Source organism: Rhinolophus hipposideros, assembly GCF_964194185.1.
Source record: "Rhinolophus hipposideros genome assembly, chromosome: 3".
Classification (NCBI taxonomy): Eukaryota; Metazoa; Chordata; class Mammalia; order Chiroptera; family Rhinolophidae; genus Rhinolophus; species Rhinolophus hipposideros.
This window is the reverse complement of record NC_138049.1, coordinates 45,573,371-45,598,543: the sequence shown is the minus strand read 5'-3', so window position 1 is coordinate 45,598,543 and position 25,173 is coordinate 45,573,371. Positions and strand designations below refer to the sequence as shown.

General features: G+C 38.0%; 1 protein-coding gene across 2 annotated transcripts; it reads left to right on the top strand.

Moving 5' to 3' along the window:
• The first annotated feature begins 193 nt into the window (after positions 1–193).
• AMD1 (adenosylmethionine decarboxylase 1) lies at positions 194–24,637 on the top strand. 2 transcript variants are annotated; one of them, XM_081044461.1, is made up of 10 exons: positions 852–1,045; positions 1,694–2,147; positions 15,951–16,037; positions 16,805–16,931; positions 18,005–18,107; positions 19,188–19,230; positions 19,329–19,473; positions 19,811–19,903; positions 19,984–20,139; positions 20,549–24,631. In XM_081044461.1, the coding sequence occupies exons 2-10, from the start codon at positions 2,068–2,070 to the stop codon at positions 20,687–20,689; spliced, it is 975 nt and encodes a 324-aa protein (XP_080900587.1). In that variant the 5' UTR covers positions 852–1,045; positions 1,694–2,067; the 3' UTR covers positions 20,690–24,631. The 2 variants fall into 2 exon arrangements, with proteins under 2 accessions (XP_080900586.1, XP_080900587.1); XM_081044460.1 differs by lacking the exons at positions 852–1,045; positions 1,694–2,147 and adding an exon at positions 194–690 and having other exon boundaries at positions 20,549–24,637.
• The last annotated feature ends 536 nt before the right edge of the window (positions 24,638–25,173 follow it).

The window sequence follows — 25,173 nt, the reverse complement described above, 5'->3', positions numbered from 1 at the left end:
GACCCCAGGTTCCTAGTCCCCAGCCGGACAACACAGCGCCATCTCCCGCTCAGGGGACAGCGCGAACCCCAACCGCAGCGCGACCAGCAGCTCCCCGCGCTCTTCGAAGGCGGGTGACCAGCCAGCGGTAACTCGGCGGCTGCTGATTGACAGGCGGCTTCAGCTATGAGCCGCAGGGGCGGGAGTCGACGTCACTTCCGGGCCTTTCGAGGGAGACGGGATCTATAAATTCGCTGCTCACGCAGCGCCCTCGCTTCCACAGTATGGCCGGCGACATTAGCTAGCGCTCGCTCTGTTCTCTGTAACGGGGAAACAGCGGACTACAAGAGACTGAACTGTATCTGCCTCTATTTCCAACAGACTCACGTTCAACTTTCGCTCACAAAGAAAAAGCCGGGAAAATTTTATTAATCCTTTTTTTTTTTTAAAAAAAAAAGTTAATATAAAATTATAGCAAAAAAAAAGGAACCTGAACTTTAGTAACACAGCTGGAACAATCCGCGGCAGTGGCAGCGGCGGGAGAAGAGATTTAATTTAGTTGATTTTCTGTGGTTGTTGGTTGTTCGCTAGTCTCACGGTGATGGAAGCTGCACATTTTTTCGAAGGGACGGAGAAGCTGCTGGAGGTTTGGTTCTCCAGGCAGCAACCCGACGCAAACCAAGGCTCCGGGGATCTTCGCACCATCCCAAGGTGGGTGCTCGGGGCTGTCGCCCACAGTCGGGCTCGGGGCTGTCGCCGCCCGGAAGGCACCAGCCACCGGGGGCTGAGTTCGGGGGCCCCCGAGCTGGGGGAGCAGCCGCGGCCACGCGGGGCCTGAGCCGGTTTCCCCCGCCGCCGTCGCCGGGCCGGGTGCTGCCCGGGGGGAGGGGAGGAGGCCCGCGCCACCGCGTGCTCAGGTAACGTCCCCCGCGCAGCGTGCGAGGCCCGGGCGGCGTTGCTCCGGGCGGCGTGGGGACCCCGCGCCTCCCGACTTCCCCTTGGAGTTGACGGTACAAGGCCCTGGGCGAGGGCGTCTGGGGCTGCGGCGCGGGCTCCCTCCCGGCAGGTGTGGCTCGGGCTTAGTCAGGCGCTAATTCGGGCGTGCCCGCCTCGGGGAGTGGCGGAGGGAGGGAACGGGTCTGAGCCGGCCTGGTCCGTGCCGCGTGCGAGCGGTGCGAGGGGGCCCTCCCGGGCCCCGGCTGCGGGGCAGGGGCGCAGGCCTCCCGGCCGCGTGTGGCGCCGGGCGGCGGGGATTGGGCGGGAGCGGCGGTGTCGCAGTGGCTGGGCCCCGCCGCCGCCCTGACGCGCTCTGCACCAAAACCTTTTCGGGGCGGCCCCGGGGAGGCGGCCTCGGCGCCCGCGGAGGTTTTCCCCCGAGGCTCTTGACCTTGGGTTGTGGAACCTGTTACGGAGTCGGTGGGATCCTGGCGAGGTGCGGGGTGGAGCAAGGGTTGCGTCCAGTTACGGGCTAGAGACAGGCCCGTCTGGCCCAGGACAGGACACCTTTAATGCCCGAGCCAGCAGCGGCATGTTGGGGCCCCAGCCTCCCACCCCGGCCGTCAAGGCGAGAGAGCCGGGCCGGCCGCGCGGAGGAGGAGAGGTCTGATGGCGGTGGTGGGAAATGCAAGCGCAAGTAAAAGCGCAGGCGGTCCCGGAGGTGCCTGGGCCCATTCCCGGCGGCGCTCAGACCGCTAGTCCTCCCTTGCCTTTCTAGGCTCCGAGCACGAGTGCGGCGGCTGTGGTGCGGCGCAGGAACCGGCGTGGCCGCTTCATTGAGAGGCGACGACCAATGAGCTCCTGGGCCCGACCGAGAGCCAGGCCCCAGGGTGTGGGCCAATGGGCGTTTCAGGAATGTGGGCTGCGCTCGCCGCCGTTCCTGACAAAAAGCAACTGGAGGAGGGAATCCAGGAGGACACGTGCTGCCGGGACTTTAAGGCATTATGTCTGGAAGGAGTCTCTTGTAGAAAAGCATCGTGATAGCTAAATGGTCACAGGTCTCCTTTTTAACGCTTTGTGCGACACTTAAAATGTTCACTACGTGCCAGGCTCAGTTCTGAGCACTTTATCCGTATATTCTAGGAAGCAGCTATGTTTCTTACAAATATGGGGAAGTTTAGTATTTTCTGCAAGTCACAGATGGGAAAACTCCCTGGTGTTGGTGATAAGCGGTAGGTAAAATGATTGTAATCGGATTATCTAGAAAATCTTATGAAAGGAATAACAAATTGTTTAGCTGTGCCTCATTAAATGTTTTGAAGCTTCGTAAGGACTCCTTTATAAAGGGAAGAGGGCTTTTCCTCCCCAAGTTCTGGGGCAGAAGTCCCAGAATTTCAGCCTGTGGTTTTTTTCGTGGTTACGAGTTCCTTGAGTGGAGGAGGGGAGAAAGACTTAATAAAAAGGCAGCTTGCTCGTTGAGAGTCTTCTAAGCAGCACATTTCAGCTGTTGCAGATGGAGCAACTAGGAACCGAAAAATACTGGATTTAACTGATCGTCCATTGATAGCTTTTCTGGGAACATTTTTCAGTGACCTGTCAAGCAAAGTTGCACTGGTTAGGTTATATTTACTAGGAGTTTAAAAAGTGCCTGAAAAAAGACTAGATGCTAGATAAATCACCTAAAGTCAATGACTTTGAAAGGGAATCACTGGAGTCTGGTCTCGGGGAAGGTGGAGTGGGACCTAGGCAGGATGATGGGTCATCTAAAAGAGTTTGGGTAATGAAATGGTGCATGGTCTCTGGAATGTCTCAGTTTGAATTCAAACATACTATGGTAGCTGTATGATGTTTCCCTATCTTGAAAATGGAGACAATAATGGTACCTACTTCATGGGATAGCTGTGAGTATTAAGTGGGTTAATACTTTAAAACTGACACATAGTACAGGGTAGGAGTGTTACTTATACTTATTTCTGAGTCTTTGCGACAAAATTTCTTTTTTTTTTTTTTTCTCTCGTTTTTTAGTAACCAAGGCTGGAGAATGAAGTCTATCAGATTGTAGTTTAAAAGGCTCTTTAACGATGTAGTTTTTATTCAAAGAGAGGAGGTAGTGTCACCGGGGAGTTTTAGATTGCCTCATTATATTAATCCTTCTATGGAATAATAAATCTTTAGGTAGTAACTTTGTTTTTAATTAATGATTAAAAAAATTGTAAGCCAGAAAGTCTTTGCTTGTCCTTGCCTCACATTCCCATACTCAATAATTCCATTAAAATGTAAATAGATGAAAGGTCATAGTTAAAAGACATTCCTAGACTTAAAAAATAGATCTAGCTACACTATGCATCAAACATAAAACCTAGGGACATTCAGAGTGAGAAGGCACGAATGTCCTAAAGGCATCACTGCACATGCTATAGACATTAAAAAGATAACAAGGATGTTATGGAAAATTTCATAGAAAAATGCCTTCCCAACACTGATGCAAGAAAAAATAGAAAATCTAAATAGTCCTATAACCATTACATAAATTGAATGAGTCACTAATCGTCCCATAAAGAGAACTCTAGGCCCAAATAGCTTCACTGGAGTGTTCTCTCTAACATTCAAGGAATAAATAGTTCCAACCTTTCTCACACGTTGCTGTAAATAGGGAGGAAACACATTGGCGTTAGAAAACTTGATCAAACTCGGACAAGCTATAAAGGAACCAGAATTTTCATAAACTGCTAGTGGGAATGGAAACCGAACAAACCACTTTGGAAAATGGTTTGATAGTTTCTTAAAAAGTACTATATATTATAAGACTTAATTTCTATAATTCTAGAAAATGCATACTAATCTGACAGATGAGTGGTTGCCTAGGGAAGGATGGATTATAAAGAGGCGTAAGGGACTTTTGGGGCGTAATGGAGGTGGTCACTATCTTTTTGACAGTTTTACAGGAAGATGTATATGTCAACAATCTTGTAGATAAATGTAAATGAAAACATTAGAATTTGATGTTCTACAACACAGGTTAAAATAAGTGGTGCATGCTTCCAACAAACAAGATCTAATCATTTTTGTATAGTAATTTCATCCTTTCAGTGATTCTCATGTATGATTGAATTGTCTTCCTAATAGAACTATTTAGTTTTTATTGGTATATATGTTGTTCACTGCTACAAACCAAAGGATAGTTTTGGTTGCCATTTATGTAAGCCCTATTCCCCCTGCCCCAAGTATTTAAATATAGCAGTTAGCATCTATACGAAATCAAGTTAGAGCATTAGATGCCCCCAAAATCTTTGTACGGTAACAAGAATGAATATGAATTTGGAAAGCTGCTTAAATGATTTTAGAGCAAAGTGTCTGCTTTCATCAGATATAAGGACAAAAAATAATTGGAAGTGGTGTGGGGTTTGAAGAATTTATCATACGAAAATGTTTCCAGAGACTTGAACCAACAGACAAAAAAACCACAGGGCCATTTTGAAGAAAATATTCCAGTGGAGTTTGAGGGAGTGGTAATAAGTATGATATGAAAAAATCTGGTTATTAGTAAAGCAGCTTATCTTATGAATGCAGATATGTTTTTTGAACTGTTTTTGTTGAAGTATAGCACCAAAAGTTATGAAAATCGTAAGTACAGCCCTAATTTTCACAAATTGATCACACTCGTGCAACCAGCACGCTAAGGAATGACTAGTCAGAAGTCCCCTTTACACCCCTTCCAATTACTATCCTGACTATCCATCTGCACCACACGCAAGGAATCATTTAGTCTGTATTATGTAAGGCCTCCTTTAGTCAACATCACGTTTGAAGTTTTGTAGTTCTCGGATGTATATTTTGTGTCAATATACCACAATTTACCTACTGTTAATGAGTATTTGAGTAATTCCCAGTTTGCTAATGCAAATATGTTGCTATGAACACTATTTAATGTGTCTTTTAGTGAACAATATATGCATTTCTATTTGATATACATACATCTAGGAGTGGAATTGTCAGTCTATGGGGTGTGCATATATCTAGCTTGAGGGTTCCAGTTGCTCCATATCTTCATTCGACACTTGATATTGTCTTTTTCATTTTTCTTATTGTGTGTGTATAGTTGTATTTCCATCAGACTAATGGATTTGAGCTTCCATTTATATCTTCCATTTGGATATCTTTTGTGAAATGCTTGTTCAAGTCTATTTTCTTTGGGGGGTGACTTTTCATTTGTAAGAATTCTGAATATGTTATGGATGAATTCTCTATCCAATATGTGTATTGCAAATGTATTATATCCTCTATAGTTTTCCTTATTCTATTAATGATATCTTTTTTAAAATTAAAGTTTATTGGGGTGACAATTGTTAGTAAAGTTACATAGATTTCAGGTGTACAATTCTGTATTACATCATCTATAAATCCCATTGTGTGCTCACCACCCAGAGTCGGTTCTCCTTCCATCACCATATATTTGATATTAAAGATATCTTTAAAGGTACAAGCTCATAAGTTTAACATAGTCCAATTTATGAATATTTCCCCTTCAGTGGTTAGTTTTTGTGTGCTATTTAAGATATCTTTGCTCATCCCGCAGTAATGAAGATGTTTTTCTCCCCTAAACATTGTTTTGCCTTTTATATTTAGATATGTAGTCCATCTGGAATTTTTATGTGACATAAGGGACTAGAACACTTTAAGTAACACTGGCTCATCTTTGAATGTTCACCTTTTCTATTAAACATTTCCCACCCGCCTGTAGGCCATTTAGTAGAATTTACCTTGAGTGTCATCTAAACAAACTACATAATACTGAGAATCTTTTATTAGTTTCAGGTGTACAAAACATGATTAGACATTTACATACCTTACAAGTCCACTACCCATCTGACTCTGCACATAGCTATTAGACTACCATTAACTGTATTCCCTATGTTGTACTTTATATCCCGTGATTATATATATTTAATTATAGCTGACAGTCAATATTTTTTATTAGTTTCAGGTGTACAGAGCAGTGGTTAGGCATTTATGTAACTTAAGTGATTCCCGTGATAAGTCTAGTAGCAATCTGACATCATACATAGTTTTTACCTGAGAATCTGTTTTTTTGTTGTTGTTGTTTGTTTTCATTAATTTCTCAAGGGAGACAAAGGGACACATGTTAATTTTGTTTTTAGTAGGAAAACTTTGGGTTAAAACTATGGTTTGGGTTAAAGAATACTGGTTAACCGTGTTGGAGAAGAGCAGTAGTAGGGCATATCCAAGTAAATAAAGGAATGGATGTGTTCTGAAATTGAGTTGTTTCATGTGATATTTAAAGTTGAAATGTAAAAAAGAGGGGTAGTTAGTATCTTAGATTTAACCTGCAGTGTGTCTAATAATTTTTCAGATTTCAAAAGGATGTTAAGTAGAAATCAGTGACCATATATAAAAACAGTCTTAAAAGTTGCTGGACTAAAATTCTGGACCAAACTAGTCTGTGATAAGAAATGACATCTTTGGGGAGGGTGGGAGTAATGGAAAGAAGTCTGTTTGAAAATAAGATTTTAGTGAGAGGAAAAGACAGTTTAATTTGATCCGGACAATAAAATAGGCTTTGCTTTCTGGTTTTGAATTCATCACAGACCTGACCTATTGTTAGTAATAAGGTGGGTTCAGATAGGAAATTCTGGTGGAGGTGAAAAGGATAAATATTAATTATGAGAAAGTTTGAGGTGTTTTATTTTTACAGTAACATGGAAATATGAAAAATTACAATATCTAATGTTGGAAAAGACATTTATGAGTAGAGGAGTGTTCTTTCTCTCCTTCAATTCAAATTTTATAACCTAAAATATACTTTGAGGTAAAGGATTGGGGTCAGTTGAAAAGACAGTAAATCACACCCCAGCATTACCATGTTTCCCCAAAAATAAGACCTAACTGGAAAATAAGCCCTAGCATGATTTTTCAGGATGACATTCCCTGAACAGAAGCCCTAATGCATCTTTTAGAGCAAGAATTAATATGACACCCGGTGTTATTCTCGGGGAAACATGGTAGCTTTCCCAGAACTCATGCCTTACTTGATTGACCACAGCATTGCAGTATTGGTAATTTACATGGAAGGAATTTACAGCCCATTGCCAAAAAACCTCTTAGTTTAAATGTTTTGGAATAGAAAAGCTTCCTATTGAATTAAACTCATTACATTTCTAAGAGCAGTTTGAAAGAAGTTTGAACTGCTGTTTCCAAACCACCTTTCTTTAAGAGGTACACATTGAAAGTAATAATCAACTGAATGTAGCAGTAATTATACCGATAGTGATTTAAATTGGGGGTAAAATTTTGAGATAGAGAAATCCTGTGATTATAATAACTAGTGAATTCTTTGAACAAAAAGGGAGTGCATATTTCTCTGGATATCTGAATTTACTGCCCTAAGAAGGCATCCTCAGAATTTAACTTGTGGTCGGCCTAGGCTTTGTTGAAGAAGAATCTTATGTTACAGGGTAGGGTACCTTTGAGCCAAAGACTACTTACTGTCTTGGTCAAGTGTAGAGTCCTGGGTTCAAGGAGAGTCTCTGACATTGACAAGTCAGGATATTGGGTAAGGTCACAGTAAAGGGAAGCTTTAAATAGGCTTTTTGAGTAGTATAATTATTTGATAACTGAAACCGGCTATTTTTAATTTAAGGAAGTAATCCATCAGGAGAATAATTACGTGGAAATCTAAATTTAAATGCAAATTTTCAGCACCATCTGTGGAGTGTCTGACCTACTGGATCTGAGTAGGATCCAACTGACCTTCAGGTGATAAGAGTGAATCTTTCTCTAAAGGGTTTCTTCTACCTTTCGGCAGTATTCTGTTCCCTCAGTCATTTATTTTTTTAAATCGTAAAAAACATCTAACATTAAATTTACAATTTTAATGACTTTTGAAGTGTGCAGTTCAGTATTAACTATATTCACATTGCTATACAGCAAATCTCTAGAACCTTTTTCATCTTGCAAATCAAACTATGCCCATTAAACACTAATTTCCCCCACGCCTTTCGACAGCCACCTTTCTACATTCTCTGAGTTTGACTACTCTAGATACTTTATATGAGTGTTTGAGTACCTCGTGTAAGTAGAATCGTGCAGTATTTGTCCTTTTGTGACTGGCTGATTTCATTTATCATAATGCCCTCAAGATTCATGTTGTATCGTGTGATAAAATTTTCATTATATGTATATACCACATTTTCATTATCCATTAATCCCTTGATGGACAGTTGGGTTGCTTCCACCTTTGAACACTTGTGAATAACAATGAACATGGGTGTGCAAATATCTCTTCCAGATCCTGTTTTGAATTCTTTTGGATATATGCCCGGAAGTGGGATTGCTGGATCATATGGTAATTTTCACCAAAGGTGCACTATTACAATTTCTCCACATCTTGCCAACACTTGTTAGTTCCTCCCTTCCTTCTTTCCTTTTTTTTTTTACATCTTAATGGGCATGAGGCGATAACGGGGCTTTGGTTAGCATTTCTTTTATGATTAATAACGTAGAGCATCTTTTCTTTTACTTTTTTTTAAAAACTTTTATTTATTTTAAGTGTGTTTTTCCAGGATCCATCAGCTCCAAGTCAAGTTGTTGTTTCAGTCTAGTTGTGGAGGGCACAGCTCACATTGGCCCATGCGGGGATCGAACTGGCAACCCTGGTGTTACGAGCATCTCACTCTAACCAACTGAGCCAACCTAGAGCGTCTTTCCCTATGCTTCTTGGCCATTTGTATACCATTTTTAGAGAATTGTGCATTCAGTTCCTTTGCCCATTTTTAAATTGGGTTTTTGTTCGAGTTCCTTATGTATTCTGGATATTAACTTCTTATTAGATACATGATTCACACATATTTTCTCCCATTCTGCAGGTTGTCTTTTCACTCAGTCAAGTGTTTTCCTATGATGCTCAGTTAACTAAGTTTGTCTTGTTTGTCTATTTTTACTTTTGTTGCCTGTGTTTTTTGTGTCAAATCCAAGAAAACATTGCTAAATCCAGCATCCTTTTCCCTATGTTTTTCTCCTAAGAGTTTTATAGTTTTAGGTCTTAATGTATTAAGTCTTTAATCCATTTTGAGTTATTTTTTTGTATATGGTGTAACATGAGGGTCCAATCTCATTCTTTTGTGTGGATATCCAATTTTCCCAGCATCAGTTGGTGAAGACACTATCCTTTCTCAATTCTGTAGTCTTTGGGACCTTTGTCAAGGTCATTTGACCTCAGGCATTTACTTTTTATATTAAAAAATATAGTCAGTTGGCCATTCCAAGTCTCATGGAATCAGATGATGTGGAAGTCTTTCTTGTCATTTTAATTGTATGTTTTCCCTTGTAAACACCCCAACTTGTTCTGTTTTTATTAGACCACAGACTCTTTAAGAAAACTTTAAATATAAAATATGGCTTGCCATTAATGTTTTGCTTTTCAGGCATAGTGACTAAGATCTTCATCCATATACGATCGTTAGTAAAGAGCACACTAAATTTTTGGGATCATTTAATCATGATCTGGTAATATTTTTTAGTACTTTAGTTTTAAGTTAATTAGGGTTTCTCAGTCAGCACTGCTGACATACTAGACTAGGTAATTTTTTATTGTGGACAACAGTCCTGTTTACTATACGGTATACAGTAGCATCTGTAGTCTCTACGCACTGCATGCCAGCAACACCACTGCCACCACCCCCGATGTGACAACCCAGAATGTCTGAATGTTGCCATATGTTTTCTGGGTGGCAGAGTCATCCCCAGTTGAGAACCGACTTAGGTGGCAGCACTTAAGTAAAGAAAATTTAATTCGAACTGCAATATTTTGTGTTTTTTCCTGTGAATTTCCTGTTTACACAATTCCTAGCAATTGTGTAACACTTCAAATACCTTTTGCAATATTTTCTACTCACTAAATCAGTATTAATGTGATACATCCCCAGATTGTCTTGTTAATTCTGCCTTATCAGTTCATGATTTATTGAACTCATCTGTATTTAAAAACTTAAGTAAAATAGCAAAAACAGTTTCTAGTATGGACTAGTGATTTTCAGTCTAGGTTTTGGTGTGTTTGGGAACAAAAACACCTTCCAATGCTGAGCCTGCTGTGACATTCTAACTTGATACAATTTCAATTTGAAATCACACATAAGTAATTTAGAAAATGTCTCAACTATAAAACACTCTTTTTCCATCATTAAATTTGGACACAGAAGGGCACTGAAAACCTTTTGTCTAAAACAGCAGGAGTCAGCAAATTGTCTGTAAAGGGCCAAAAAGTAAATTTAAAATTTTGCAAGGCAGACAGTTTGTGTTGCATGTACTCAGCTCTGCCCTTGTAGGGAGAAAGCAACCATAGGCGATATATAAATGAATGGGTGTGGCTGGGATCCAATAAAGCCTTATGTACAAAAGGAGGCTTATTTTCCCTCACAGAAATGTCATAAAATAACTTGCTGGAATTCTTAGCTGTTTATGGTATTGGTTTTTCACCATTCCTTTTATGCACATGTATAGCATTATATTAGCTTCTTCAATTTTATTTCTTCACGTTTTCTTGCCCCTTGATTTGTTGTATTTTTGAGCCTAGCAGCTCTCCTAGGATTATGTCTTTATAAAAATCATTTGGTTGATCGGCCATCCAACTCTTTGAGGGTGTCTTGATGCAGTTGCTTTCTTTCATACTATGACTTTGGAAGGATACTGACTGCTTGATGGAGTCTATTAGGTGAGGAAGAGTTTGGTTGCAGAGTTTATTAACTAATGATCAGTGAGTGACAGGATCATTGTGGTTTCTGTTAAGGTGGAATAAGGACACTCTGCTCTGTCTCTTGCTAAATGCAGCTAAAAGCCCTGGACAGAAAGCATGGAGCAGCCATCTGAGGGCTCTGAAAAGTAAATGTTAGCAGGTGAATGGGAGAAGGAAACCAGAACTCAAAATACCACTGAAACAGCCTTGATTTCCCTTTTCTTTTTTTCCTCTGGCATCTCCTGGGGTGGTCTCAAAGGCTGCCAGAAACCCAGAACTGCATACCAGATGCAAACAAAAAGAGCTCCCAAGAAGTCCTCTTTCTGGTCTGCAGAGACAGAAAGGTCTGACCCGTTGGGTCAGAGAGTGCAGGGAAATCCCTTTTTGGTTTTGTAGTGCTTTGCTTTTTTTTTTTTTTTTTCCTTGCCCTTTTGCCACAGCTCAGATTCCTGCAATAGTTGAGGCCAGGCAGATGCCTAAACTCCAAGGGAGGTGGGGGACCTTTTTTGACCAGAGGAACTATGACCCTAAGGAAATAGTATCAGGGATATCCGTGTTGCTCTTGTCCCTCTTTCTCATGCTTCATGGCTCAAGAGAGACAATCACACATGGGCAGCCTGCCCATTTCCAGCCAAGAGGACCATGAAGCAGTGCCACTCCTGCCCCTAAGCCAGCAATTGTCAGGGTGATTATGGAGCAGAGAGAGATGAAGAATGTGATCCCATAAACATTTCTGTAAGAACACCCCTGAGCTGCCGGTGTACGGATCTGACCCTAAAAAGCACATCAAAAGTGTATCAGAGTGGCACATAAGGACAGATCTGAATACCATACCACGGCACGCGTAGCCACGCGTAGCCTTTCCTAACTGAAATGAAACCATAACGTAACCCATAGATGTTGGGTAAGAACTTAAAGACTGAACCATAACCATTTCAGTTGCCTGCTAAAACAACTTTTAAAAATCAACATGCTCCATAGGATTTAAATAAGATTTAAAATTATGTATAACATGATCAAAATGCTCAGAATACCGTCATAAATTACTCGATTTTCCGAATGACCGGGAAATTTTCAGCATCTCTCAAAGGAAAAGACAATCACTAGGCACCAGCCTTGAGGTGGTACAGATCAAGATTTAAAGGTGGCTGTTATAACTATAAGAAATAAGAGTGAAGTAAGAGGAAAGATAAAAAGTCTTTAGCAGGGAACTAGAGAGTGGAACTTAAAAATATAACAGAAAAAAGTTACTGGAATAAAAAGTTAACTGGATGGGCTTTAAGTAGAATGGAGATGACAGAAGAGTGAATGAGTTTGAAGATAGATCAGTAGGAATTATCCAGACAGAACAACAGAAAAAAAGACGGTGTGGGGGGTTGGGGGGATAAACAGAAACTGAGGGACCTGTGGGACAAACCAGAAGGTTTAACATTTTGTGCCAGCAGATTCCGAGAAGGGTGTGTTGCATAAAAAAATATTTGAGAAAGTAATCTACATCTAGGTATAATGAATGGGTTCTATAGCAACTAAGTTATTTGGCAATAAAATGAGTAAAATTTATTTATGTAGATTAAAATAAGATGGCATTCAAGTGGACTATATTGTATCTATAGTTGGTTGACGGTAATTCTGTCAAATGAATCAGTCTTTTCGTAAGAACGTCCTCTAAATACCTGAACTATTATGGTGACCAATTTAAGAAACAGTAAAAGATCATGTAACAGTAGTTTTAGATTTTTAAAATTTAAGGGTGTTTATGATTTTCTAGCAAGTCCATAAGATCGAATTAGATTAATTAATGCCACATTCAACAAATATTTGCAGGCCTATTATGAACTGGGTTAGGCACTGTTAGAAACAAAATACACAGAACTAACTACATGGAATGATTCTAAGGTTTAAAACCTTTTCATGACAGATTTGATCTGGTGGAGATAGTGGGATGATTTGAGCTGGAAGAGGAAGCCTGGGACAAGGGTGAAATTATTCCAACAAGACCCAGAACAAAGTTTACATACGTTGTCTTAGCATAATTATAATGTTCTTTTTCACTATCAAGTGGCTTGATTTGGGCGAAAAGTTTATGGCACCCCATTTCTATGAAGAGAGAATAGTTTGTGGGAAAACCTAGCATGACTTTGAGGATAGATTTGTTATCTGTATAGTCTCTCTCAATGTAGGTTTTATTTTATTTCGATTGTTCTTTTAATTCATTGTTTTTATATTACAAAATTTGTCAAGTCAGACGAGAAGGGGAGTGGTAGATCTGAAGATTAGATCATTTATTCTCTGGAGAAAGTAAAACAGGATCTTTCTGAAGTGAGGGATCCTGGTACTGACAAGGAAAAGAGTCACTACACCAAAACCAATAAAAACTGTACTGACTGTGAGATCCCTAGCCCTTTACATCTCTTTTGCCTGCCACAAATCTTAGTGCTCTGCAGGCAAGAGAATAGAATATTTGGGTGATCTGACCTGCCCAGGAAAGAACTGAAAAATACTGATATCAGGAAATTCCCCCGAGTGATACGGCCCGCAGTACCCTATATAGAGGTCCACAGGAAACAAGCCGTGTCCACAGACCTGATGCACTAAGTCTCAGTACCGTATTCTTGGCCTAGACCAGGGGTGTCCAAACTGCGGCCCGCAATCCATTTTTTATTGGCCCGCAGCAAACTCCAAAAATATATTTCGTTTACTTAAATAAACCAGGTGAGGCAATATGTACTTTACCTCGAGTGAGTGGCCCGGCTCTTTGTGTATTTTACCGCATATGGCCCTTGGTGAAAAACGTTGAAAAAGTTTGGACACCACTGGCCTAGACTCACTGAAATGTTGAAAAGGAGATAGGAGCATCTGAGGATAAATTCAGGTTAGTGCATAGAAAACAGAAGCAAATTAAAAGGCAAGACAGCTTTTATTTAAGTCCAGAGAAAACAGTTACACAAGAAAGAAAAAGTTGGTTATACTATCTAGTTCAGCCACAGAGCATGTTTAAAAGTGTTAACATACTGTAGTTAATACTGCTGTATAACATATATGAAAGTTAAGAGTCAATCCTAAGAGTTCTCATCACAAGGGGGAATTTTCTTTTTCTTTTTTTTTTTGGCTTTCTCTTGTATCTATATGAGATGATGGATGTTAACTCATTGTGATAATCATTTCACAATGTATGTAAGTCAAACCATTATGCTGTATACCTTAAACTTACTGATATATATCAATTATATCTCAAAATGAGGGGAGGGTCTTATAAGTAGTGAATATAACTGAGAAGAGGGTGATAGGAAAGGATTAATCATTATGTCCAGTGGGTGGAAGAAAGTATTTGCAAGAGTGCTGAAGTCTAGTGGGAGGTCAATAGGTAATAACATTAGCAGGTACCGTTATTGGAAGAAAGATCTTCAGTATTTGAATTCCTAGTGCCTAGTAGATAAATTTGGTGTGCGTTATGTAATTTAATCGTGTCGGTCATGTGAAGTGGGTTTTATTACCCCCAGATAAAAAAAAAACAAGCCCTGGAGTAATTGCAAGGAATGTCACAAAGCAGAAAAGTAATAGCTTCTATCAAAGCTCTATGTTTTCCTTTAGGTCTGAATATCCCTTGTTGCATTAAAGCCTACCACATTTCCCTGAAAATAAGGCCTAGCCGGACAACTGGCTCTAATGCGTCTTTTGGAGCAAAAATTAATATAAGTAATATAATTAATAATATAGTAAATTAAGACCAGGTCTTATATAATATTAGTATAATGTAATACCGGGTTTTATATTAATGTTTGCTCCAAAAGACGCAGTAGAGCCGATTGTCCGGCTAGGTCTAATTTTGGGGGGAAAACGGTATTTGTGGAGGTAAAATCATGTGGGTTCTGAAATGTTTGCACAATAGTGAACTTTGAGTCTTCGAAATCTGAAACTCAAAGCTACTGGTTGGCTACCTAAGAATAAGAGGATCAAAACAGTCTGTAAATTTGTGTTAACTCAGAACTGGGTCTTAATTGTAACTTTTTTTCCTTCTTTAAACAACAAATTACCATTTTTAAAAATTCAAAACACTAAAAATATAGCCCAGTTTAATGTGTGTGGTTTTTTTCTTTATATAAGCCATCGTACTAACTAGTTGTTAGCTCTTTTTAAAAATTGTTTGGTCAAGTTGTGGGCAAATAGGCTCTGTAATCAGTAGCAAGCCTAACTCACTAAGTTTTTCAGATGGGTCTCACTCAGTACTGTTCAATTTAACTAATTTACCCATCTTAGGAATTACTGTCTTCTGTGATTGGTCATACAGTTGCCCGTTGGGCCAGTAATAATTCGTTTTAGCAAAATGATGCAACAGGCACAAAATTCTAGCAGGGTTGATTGGTACTGTGCTTGCTTTTTAATATAGAAGAATGAAACATACTTATTTTTATGCTAGCTGTGCTGTTGATTTCTCTTACAAAGGTCTTAACTGGGGGGGGAAAACTTGAACCATCTTATGCCATTTTCTTGATAGAATGACCTACCAAATATTAAGAGCTTTAAAACATTTTTAGCCGTAAATCTGATAACTAAGCTGTCCCATGGAACTATTTTATGTTGTCTTTCTGTTTATGGTGGGCACACTAAAGAGGAAGCACTTCTTTAGGTCTCAAGCAGGTATATTAAAACTACTTTATTTAGTCATGTTATCTATTACGTGCACTACAGGCTACTTATTTTGTTGAAATAGGTATTTCTCCCATCATTAGAGAGCTTCATTATACTCCCAAGACCTTATGGGTATACTTGTACTGTGGAATGGCCAGCCAAAGGCAATTTTCATTTTTTTTGACGGTTCTTCTCAACTTTTAAACACCACTTGGTATTGTGCTAAGCTGCCAGTTTGATAGCAGAAAATAGTATCTAAACTGTGCATACCAGATTACATCGTCAGGTTTTTAAACCTCGTTGCCACTCTAATTGGTGAAAGAAATGATGCTTTCTTTTTAAATTGTAGTTTATATATAGTAAGGTTAAAATCTCAGAATTTGATAGCAAGAAAAGTATCTCATTTTAGCTTACCTTTCTTTTAATCACTTAAGTAGTTGAGAGAGAATGATTTTCCTTGGTTTATGAGCCTGTTGAATGTCCTCTGTACATGGCTTCATTCACATTGTTTTGTCTACTTGTCTTTTTCTTAAGTGAATTGCAAGTAGTATAATTTCTAGTTTTCCAGTTCGCTTCTTTAAGTGAGAATTTTGTAATTTTTATGAGAGTAGGCAAGTACTGTTATGAATTAATCATCCTTTTTTTTGTTAAATAATAGATCCGAGTGGGACATACTTTTGAAGGATGTGCAATGTTCAATCATAAGTGTGACAAAAACTGACAAGCAGGAAGCTTATGTACTCAGGTAAGTCCTGTAAAACAAGTGTTAGCTAACCGATTTCAGTCTGAATTATACTTTATATAGAATAGCAAGTTGTTCCTCTGGACCTTAGTTCTATAATCATTTTACTATATCTTTTTAAATATGGTGTGAAATAAAATGTTTACTTTCAGGTGTCCTTAGGCAGTAGGTTTTAAAGTCTTACCTAAAAGCTCTTCAAGATGGTTGCCATCTTTACCTCCCTAGAGGTAGCAGGAAGCATCTGTGAAGGAAGATAGAATGGCATTGTACCTTTACCTTCACCACAGGTGTTCTTTTTTAGTATATGCCTCTCAAATATCAGAACTTCAGAAAAAGTGAAAATTAGCTCCACCATACAAATAGGATTGCCATATGCAACAGAAGAAAGCCATTCAACCTTTTTATTGGTACAAAGTTAATTTATTCAATAAACACATTGAATTCTTAATGCATATTATAAAGGGCCTTGTATTGAACAAGGTAAAGTATGAATTTAATAAATAAGGTCTTAGCATAAGTGAGGTGAGAAGTACACATTAGTAAAAGGGTTTATGTAGTGAGCTAATTCAAGGCCTATTTCTGTGGGTTCTAGAACTGATTTTGTGTACTAGAAGAGGAGAAATACGGTAGTGAATCATTTGCTTCCTTGATCTTAACATTTAAAATTACTAGCCAGAAATTTACATCGTAAATGATACTCCGATAATAGATTAATTGCATTTCAGTAGTACATAAACAGCATTATAATGTGTTCTTTTTTCCATCTACAGTGAGAGTAGCATGTTTGTCTCCAAGAGACGTTTCATTTTGAAGACATGTGGTACCACCCTCTTGCTGAAAGCACTGGTTCCCCTGTTGAAACTTGCTAGGGATTACAGTGGGTTTGACTCAATTCAAGTAAGTGATCAAAAAACATTATTTAATCCTTTTTTATCAGGCATAAACATTAGGGTTTTGAATAAATTTATAAATTGTATACTCACTGCTTGGGTTATAATGGTTAAGGACAGGCACACCATGGGAGAAAGAATGTTCTGCCTGATATTCAAGAACAGCAGTGTGTGGAAGAAGCAAGAATGAGTTGGGATAAAACACAAATGGGAAAAAGAAATGAAGAAACCAGACATGTTCATTAGTTAACTTGTTGATGTGTTCATGTAAATGATAGAGAAACTTAGAAAAGAAGGGAAAGCAAAAAAAATTATCCAGTCTTCATAATGAATAGTCAATTATGTTAAAGAGCAACAATCAGTATTGAGTTAAATTCTGATAACATTCAAGAATTAAGGTTTTTTTACTTAGGACATAACTGTTATGATGAGTAGATGTTAGATTTTAATATTTCACTTGATTAGGGTAGAGAATATCTTGTTATTAAGACCTAAAACAGTTTTTGTTAATTATTGATCCTTATAAGGAATCTAAAGCAATATGTTCTTAATTTTTGAATCACTGTTGAAATTTAATGTATACATGTTCTTCCATAAAAATTTTTCTTGCATACCTACTTAAAAGCTCAGATTAGAAGCCTCAGCTCTAGAAACACTATACCTTGTCTCTACAGTTGTTGTGACCCATCATGAGTAGATTGGGCACTTTTTAGTTTCTAAAAACTCATTGACTCACTCTACATTATTAATGCTCTGTTGAGACTCTTCTCCACAGCTTAAAAAAAAAAAAAAATTTGCTCTATATGACACTAACTTGTGGATATTGGTCTAAAACCTTGCTCTTGGACAAAGTGATCTTTTTGCTGTTGTTGTTGGCCAGCAAAAGACTATATCCATTAAGCATATTAAAGGAAAAACATTATGTCAAATGTCATTGAAGAAAATATTTGTAGGGATAGAGCTTCGATTTTCGTGTGTGTGTGTGTGTGTGTGTGTGTGTGTGTGTGTGTAGAAAATAGTTGATTAGTACGAAATGGTTCATTAGGAATTCTATATATGAAGTTATCTATCTTTTTTTAGAGCTTCTTTTATTCTCGTAAGAATTTCATGAAGCCTTCTCACCAAGGGTACCCACACCGGAATTTCCAGGAAGAAATAGAGTTTCTTAATGCAATTTTCCCAAGTAAGTTTAAATAAAATAGAATTGAAACCTGTTTTATTAAAGTTAGTATATAGGTTCAAAGGTCTTTTTTACATATATGAAAGCATATGTGTGCAAATGTAGCTAGCACATTATATAATTAAGATAAATGTATCAGTATAGCTGATGGTAAATTTCAGAGTATATGTGTGTACCTCGGATCAGTGTTGAAATGATGAAAAAGGAAGGTCAAGGAACCGATCACCTGCCAGAGGGAGAGTTCATCTTCATCTAGCCAATTGCTCTGATTTATGTCTAACTCAGTGGTTATGAAGTTTATGATCACCTTCATCCAGAAAAATGCCCAGTGACTTCATAATCCTGTGCTAAGACACTCGTCCGGCATTCTATCCAGACATTGAGCTGACATAAATGAGCAACACAGTGAGGTCACAGTATGACTTCAACAAAATTGGCAAGATTGTCTTCCATTTACTAGGCTTTTAATTATAGACCTTCCTTTTTGAGCTTCAAGGTCAGGGAACTAAAGGTTATGTAATCTAACATCCTTATATAAATCCTAAATGAGACGGAAAATTTAGGATGATTTTAATAACTTGACAAAGTCACAGGCATAGTTAACAAGAAAATCCGATTTCTGTTCTATTCTTAATTATCTCATCTAATATGAAACAATACTGGGCTATATGAGAGAGTGCTGAGTATGATTCAGCGTAAATATCTACCAGTTGTTAATTTACTGTGTTGAGTGAGGTCTTTGAAACAACTTGGAAAAGAAGTATTATGTAAAATGACTTGTATTTACTTGGGAGAGTAGATAAATGGGTGACCAAATTCCATTTCCTAATGGAGTTTTATCGGAGAATGAGCCATAGTTTTCTCAGCACTATTTAGACTGACTCACTGGCTTATTTTTAAGGGTGATGTGGGGGGGAAGGAGGAAATCCTGCCTTGTGAATTCACCCACTTACTTAAATTTCCCTTCACTGATATTTCTGATAGGAGGCAAGTAGTGTCATCCTAGCTATTGGAAGGGTGAGAAAAAGCCATCCTAATCAAATGGATCTGTTGCATTTATTTTACATTCTCCTCCCTCAACAGATGGAGCAGCATATTGTATGGGACGTATGAATTCTGACTGTTGGTATGTTGGACACAATTTCATGGATTTTTTTCGTCTGTATAAAATTTACTTTGCCAGTTGTCATTTTTAGAAATGATTTTTTTACTTAATTTATATAGGTACTTGTATACTTTGGATTTCCCAGAGAGTAGAGTAATCAGTCAGCCAGATCAAACCCTGGAAATTCTGATGAGTGAGCTTGACCCAGCAGTTATGGACCAGTTCTACATGAAAGATGGTGTTACTGCAAAGGATGTCACTCGTGTAAGCATTTTCAATAATTCTGGTTCTGGTTGGAGACTAAACTACAGAGGGTGCCAACAAAATGTATACACACTTTAAGAAAGGGAAAAACTTAAAAATTGTAATACTCAATATATACTGATAACAAAAGATGAATACAAGTCACTTTTGACTTCTGCAATTATAAGAGTGCTAAAAGTGGTTACCATCAGTGTAATTTTAATACAGTTTTTTCCTTTCTTAAAATGTATATTCATCTTTTGGGCACCCTCTGTATATTGTTTAACTCATTCTCAGTTTTTTGTGGGGTTTTTTGTTTCCAATCTGTATTTAATTCAATCTTTTTCCTTTTTTCCAGGAGAGTGGAATTCGTGACCTGGTACCAGGTTCTGTCATTGATGCCACAATGTTCAATCCTTGTGGGTATTCGATGAATGGCATGAAATCAGATGTAAGCAATATTTTGCTTAATACTTACTTAAATGTCTAAGTGTACCCTTTCCATTACTAACACAAAACTGTTTATCTAAGGGAACTTATTGGACTATTCACATCACTCCAGAACCAGAATTTTCTTATGTTAGCTTTGAAACAAACTTAAGTCAGACCTCCTATGATGACCTGATCAGGAAAGTTGTGGAAGTCTTCAAGCCAGGAAAATTTGTGACCACCTTGTTTGTAAATCAGGTAATTTCTTTTACTGACTATAAAATCATCTGGGAAATAAGGATAGTGAGGCATGTCATAAAATGTCTTCTAAGTACATAGAAGTAAGATATCCAGAGGCATGACTAGTTGAGGTTATTGGGATGAGAAGCTTTATGTGTTTCATTAGACTTCTATTGGTCTTGTTTTATATGTAGCCTAATTGATGGGCTCCTCCTGTCCTGTTTATTTTCCCTGTGGATGCCTGTGGTTGGGGTGGGAGCTGGGAGACATAAGATGTCACACTCCATCCAGCCCATAAGGCAGCTAAAATATTCAAATGCCTCAGTTTATTAAAATAGTGGTCTTAAATATAATGACATGACTATTTTGTTTGCAAAAACTTATGCAGATATGAAGCACTAACAGTTTATATAATTTTTTTGCCCAGAGTTCTAAATGTCGCACAGTGCTTTCTTCGCCCCAGAAGATTGAAGGTTTTAAACGTCTTGATTGCCAGAGTGCTATGTTCAATGATTACAACTTTGTTTTTACCAGTTTTGCTAAGAAGCAGCAACAACAGCAGAGTTGATTAAGAAAAATGAAGAAAAAACGCAAAAAGATAACACACATAGAAGAAGGTGGTGGCTGCTTTTTAGATATTGATACCGGGGGCCATGCTTTCCATAACCACCGCCATCCTGTAGTTGCAGAAAGCCCTAGATGTAATGATAGTGTAATCATTTTGAATTGTATGCATTATTATATCAAGGAGTTAGATATCTTGCATGAATGCTCTCTTCTGTGTTTAGGTATCCTATGCCACTCTTGCGGTGAAACTGAAATGCATGTAGAAAAAAACTTTTACTATATGAAACTTTACAACATTTGTGACAATTCAATTTGGTTTATGCACAGTGTAATGTTTCTCCAGGTATCATCCAAAATTCCCCACAGACAAGGCTTTCGTCCTCCTTAGGTGTTGGCCTTGGCCTCAGCCTAACCATCGGGACTATTTGTTCTCTTATGAAATTGCTGCCAGGATATTACATCCAGTTACCTCCAATTTTTAGAACATATTCTCTACTAATGTTACTGAAACCAATTTCTACTTCATACAGATGTTTTTTGCAACAGCAATTAAAGTTTTTCTTCCACGAGTCAAGTCCTCTTAAAATGATTGAAGTTACCCATTTTGTGTATTACTATTTTAACGTTATTACTTCCTGTACTTGTATTCCTTTAATTGATTTTGTTCCTCACCTTGGTTTTTCCCCTCCCAACTCAAGCCCCCCACCCTCAATAAAGCAAAACACTGTTACACTGTGGGTTTATACTAATCTTATACCCCGGAGGGGGAAGAGGGGTGGACCCTAGTCTTAATCTTAAGGTCAAGGGAGTTGGCTTTTTTATTGGCATTGGCACTTTTGGAAGATACCGAAAAAAATTAACATCTAGTGTTGATTAGCAAGGAAGACAGATTCATATTAGGATATACTGGCAGAACTGTATAGGAATATGCCATTATGTGCTCCTCAATAAATAAAATTAGCTTTTCACAAGTACCTTGTCTTTACTAACTTGCTAGGTAGTAGTATAAAATTGTTACCATTAACTTTATTAGCAAGAAGATTGCAGGTAAAGGTTGTACTGGGGTCAGTAAGTCAGCTTAGATCATTCACCATAATTTTTACTGTCACAGCCATTTCCACTGATTTCCATTAATATACTATAAACTTCAGTTCAAAGTGGAATCGATGTCTGCCAAATTGTGATAGTGTTCTGACTTTATCTGTTCCTCTTCGTGGTGATGTTTCCTTCACCGTGGGTTCGCAGGATCAAGTGAATGTCCAGAATGAGAACTGTTCAGACACACAGTGAAACAGAGTGCTATCCGTAAAACATACAAAATTCCAAAATGGTCAGTGGCAAATGCAGGCTTTCAAGAGTTGGCTTCTTTTAGCTATTATTTGCAAATACTGTGAGATTTAAACAACCTAGAAAACAAAGTTGACTAAATTTTGTATTCTTGTCCTCAAAATATTTTTGATTCTTTCTGGATTGATGCAGTGATGTTTTCGTTCCTTCGTATTTATAAATGAAACACCTTTTTTTTTCTTCTTCAGTGTTCCTAAACAAAAATCTACTTGGTTTGAAATCGAGTGGTTGGAACACTTTTTGACTTTATTTTAAGCATGTTCTTGATTCAAAGTTTCATTGAAGAAGCTTTCAATCAGTGGATCAGTTTGATTCTGTAATTAGCACACAGTACCTAATTTTCGGTGCTGTTCTGAGGACCAATGCTCAAAGTGGATTTTGTTCTTGAACAGCGAGCATCCCAGTAGATTTGATGACATTTGTTGGGTTGAGGTCTGATTTTTTTTTTTTTCCTAATAGAGTTAAGATTTCTATTTGATGTTCAAAAACTGCAAAATTGTATGGAACAAAGCCTAGAGAAATGTAGGTGGAATAGTAATTTAAATTAATCCTAGTATGTATTATAGAGGAGGAACAATTTTGGTGCCATAATTTCTCCATGGTGTTGGACTTAAATCGGTTGAAATGTATTTCTGTACCACAATTTAAGCTTCAATAAAAGTTTGCTTAATCGATTGTCTAGTGACATACAGAAAGTTTTCTGTTGATGTATTTTTTAAATAGTATATATAGCCAAATACTAGACATCTAAAGTGTTTATAATTAATTAAAGAAAGCTACATTTAATGATTACTTTCTAAGATTTGTGAGTTATGAAGACAAAAGATCTTTAAGCTACTGGGAGTAATTTGTATTCACATTTAAACGTTTTTGTTAGTGGCTTTATAAACTGACGCTCAAAAGAAATATCTGGACTATATACTAGGATAACAAAGAGTTAGAAAGGTAAGAATAAGAGTGTAAGAATAAGAACATGTACTTGTGAGTTTGGTATTAGAGGAAGTGTAGGGTTTGAGGTGGAATATTCCAGTCTTTATTGGAACAGGCTCAAATGGTGGGGAGTGACAACCTGTGAGCTTCCTTTATTTCATTCATGGTTAGTTCTGTTTAACTAGAACTTAATTATAAACTTGATCATTTTGCCATGCAAGTACATATGTCATGATCATTTATTTGGCAACATTTCAGTTCTTCAGTCTCATGTCTACAATAAGCTAAAAATCAAAATCTTATACAAATGTATATTTAAATCTTAGAATAAGCTTATTAGAGAATATTTTCCAAAATTTGAGTAAAGACAGAAAAGGGTTGATCCTGGAAAAGCAAGCTGTTTTATATGTGTGCAGTACCTACTTTATAAGATTCTTTGGGAACAGGTAAGTGAGTTGTGAGGAAACTAATGAGCAGTCATTGTGTTAATTGATCAGATTCAAGCACATAAATGGTAAATGTGTATGGCAAAAATATAATTGCAGTATGAAAAATAAAGGACTTTTATTGTCCTAGCCAGGTCACTGTCACCAATTACTGGCTCCCCACCTTTAAACTTTACATTCTCATCCACTCTTCTCTTCCTGTCATAATGGATGTAGTGTTATTTTGGATTCCATCCTTTCCTACCTTCAGAGACTTGGTAACTGAATTCTCTGCAGGAATTCCTACTATTGATTACTTCTTTTTTAAAACTTTTCCATTTGTTAGTTTCCATTAGTTTTTTTTGCTTTTCTAGTTTCTTCCCATTTCTTATTGTTCCTTCTTAGGGTCTGCTTTGTTAGTCCTTTACAAGAAGACAAGTGTCCAGATTCTTACCCCAAAACTGAACTCTTCAACTACTTCCTGCAACCCATTTTCCTGGATGCTCAAACCAGAAATCTAGGATGAAATTGAGCTAGGGTTATAGGTCTGATGGGACTATGATGGAAAGAAAACTTGGTGTCAGCGGGTGGCCAATAGGCTGTTGAATATACGAACTAAGAGCCCAGAAAATAGATGGAGATTTGCAATTAAGTATTTAATTGGAGAATTTTCAAACATATAAGTAGTCCGTTGAACCTTCATAACCTAGCTTTTAACAATCCTCAATTCTGCTCTAGTATATCCATCCATTGACTACACACATCTTTTAGGTAAGATTTATATAAATTGAAATACATGAATCTTAACTATTTTGGAAAAGGAACATACTTTCTTAGCCTACAGACATCGGAACAAAAGAAGGTTTACTCACATCCCTACCTAGGTAACTAAGCACTCTACCCAAACCCCCAAGTTAACCACTCAATTTTCATCAAAGACTAGGGTTTTATCCCCCCCCCCCCCGGAACATTATATAAATTGAATCACATAGTAGGTTAGTGCAAAAGTAATTGTGGTTTAAAGGGTTAAAAATAATTGCAAAAACCGCAATTACTTTTGCACCAATCTAAAATATACAGTGCCTTCATTTAGTATAAAGTTTTTGAAAGGTTGAACCATGTATTATTGCTGAGTAGTATTCCATTGTATGAATGTACCACGATTTGTTAATCTATTAATGAACATTTTATTGGTTTCCAGTTTTTGGAAAATATGAATAAAGCTGCTATGAACATTTGCATATAAGTATTTTTGTGGCTTTTGAGTGTGGTGATTAATCCTCAGTTTTCTGGTTAATTTTTCTCAGCAATGTTTGTGGTGCTTTTTGTCTTGTGTGATTTTTAATAAGTATTTTAGGTTTCTTGATGCTAGTGTCCGTGGAATTTCTTTTTCTAGTTTCTAGTTCATAGATAATTTAATGTTTTTTCATTTTGTATCATGGGACCTTGCTAAACTCACTATATTCTGTGTTTTTCTTATTACACTGGCCAACACGTCTAATGCATGTTGTATAGTGGTAAGAGCTGGCTTTGACTAAGGTGACGGAAGCAAGACACCTAGGGAGCAAAATTCAAGGAGGTACTCAGGGTGGGGGATAGAAGCATCTGAGTGCATCCTTGCACTTTGCTCCCTGGGGGGCTTTGCTTGCCTCAGTCTTGTCCTAGTCCTGTATTAAGGCCATACTCCTAGTTTTAGGAAGAAAACATTCAGTATTCCATCCAGGATGTTTGATGTTGGTTGTACGCAGATACCTAGATCTAGATGCCTTCTACATGGTAGTTA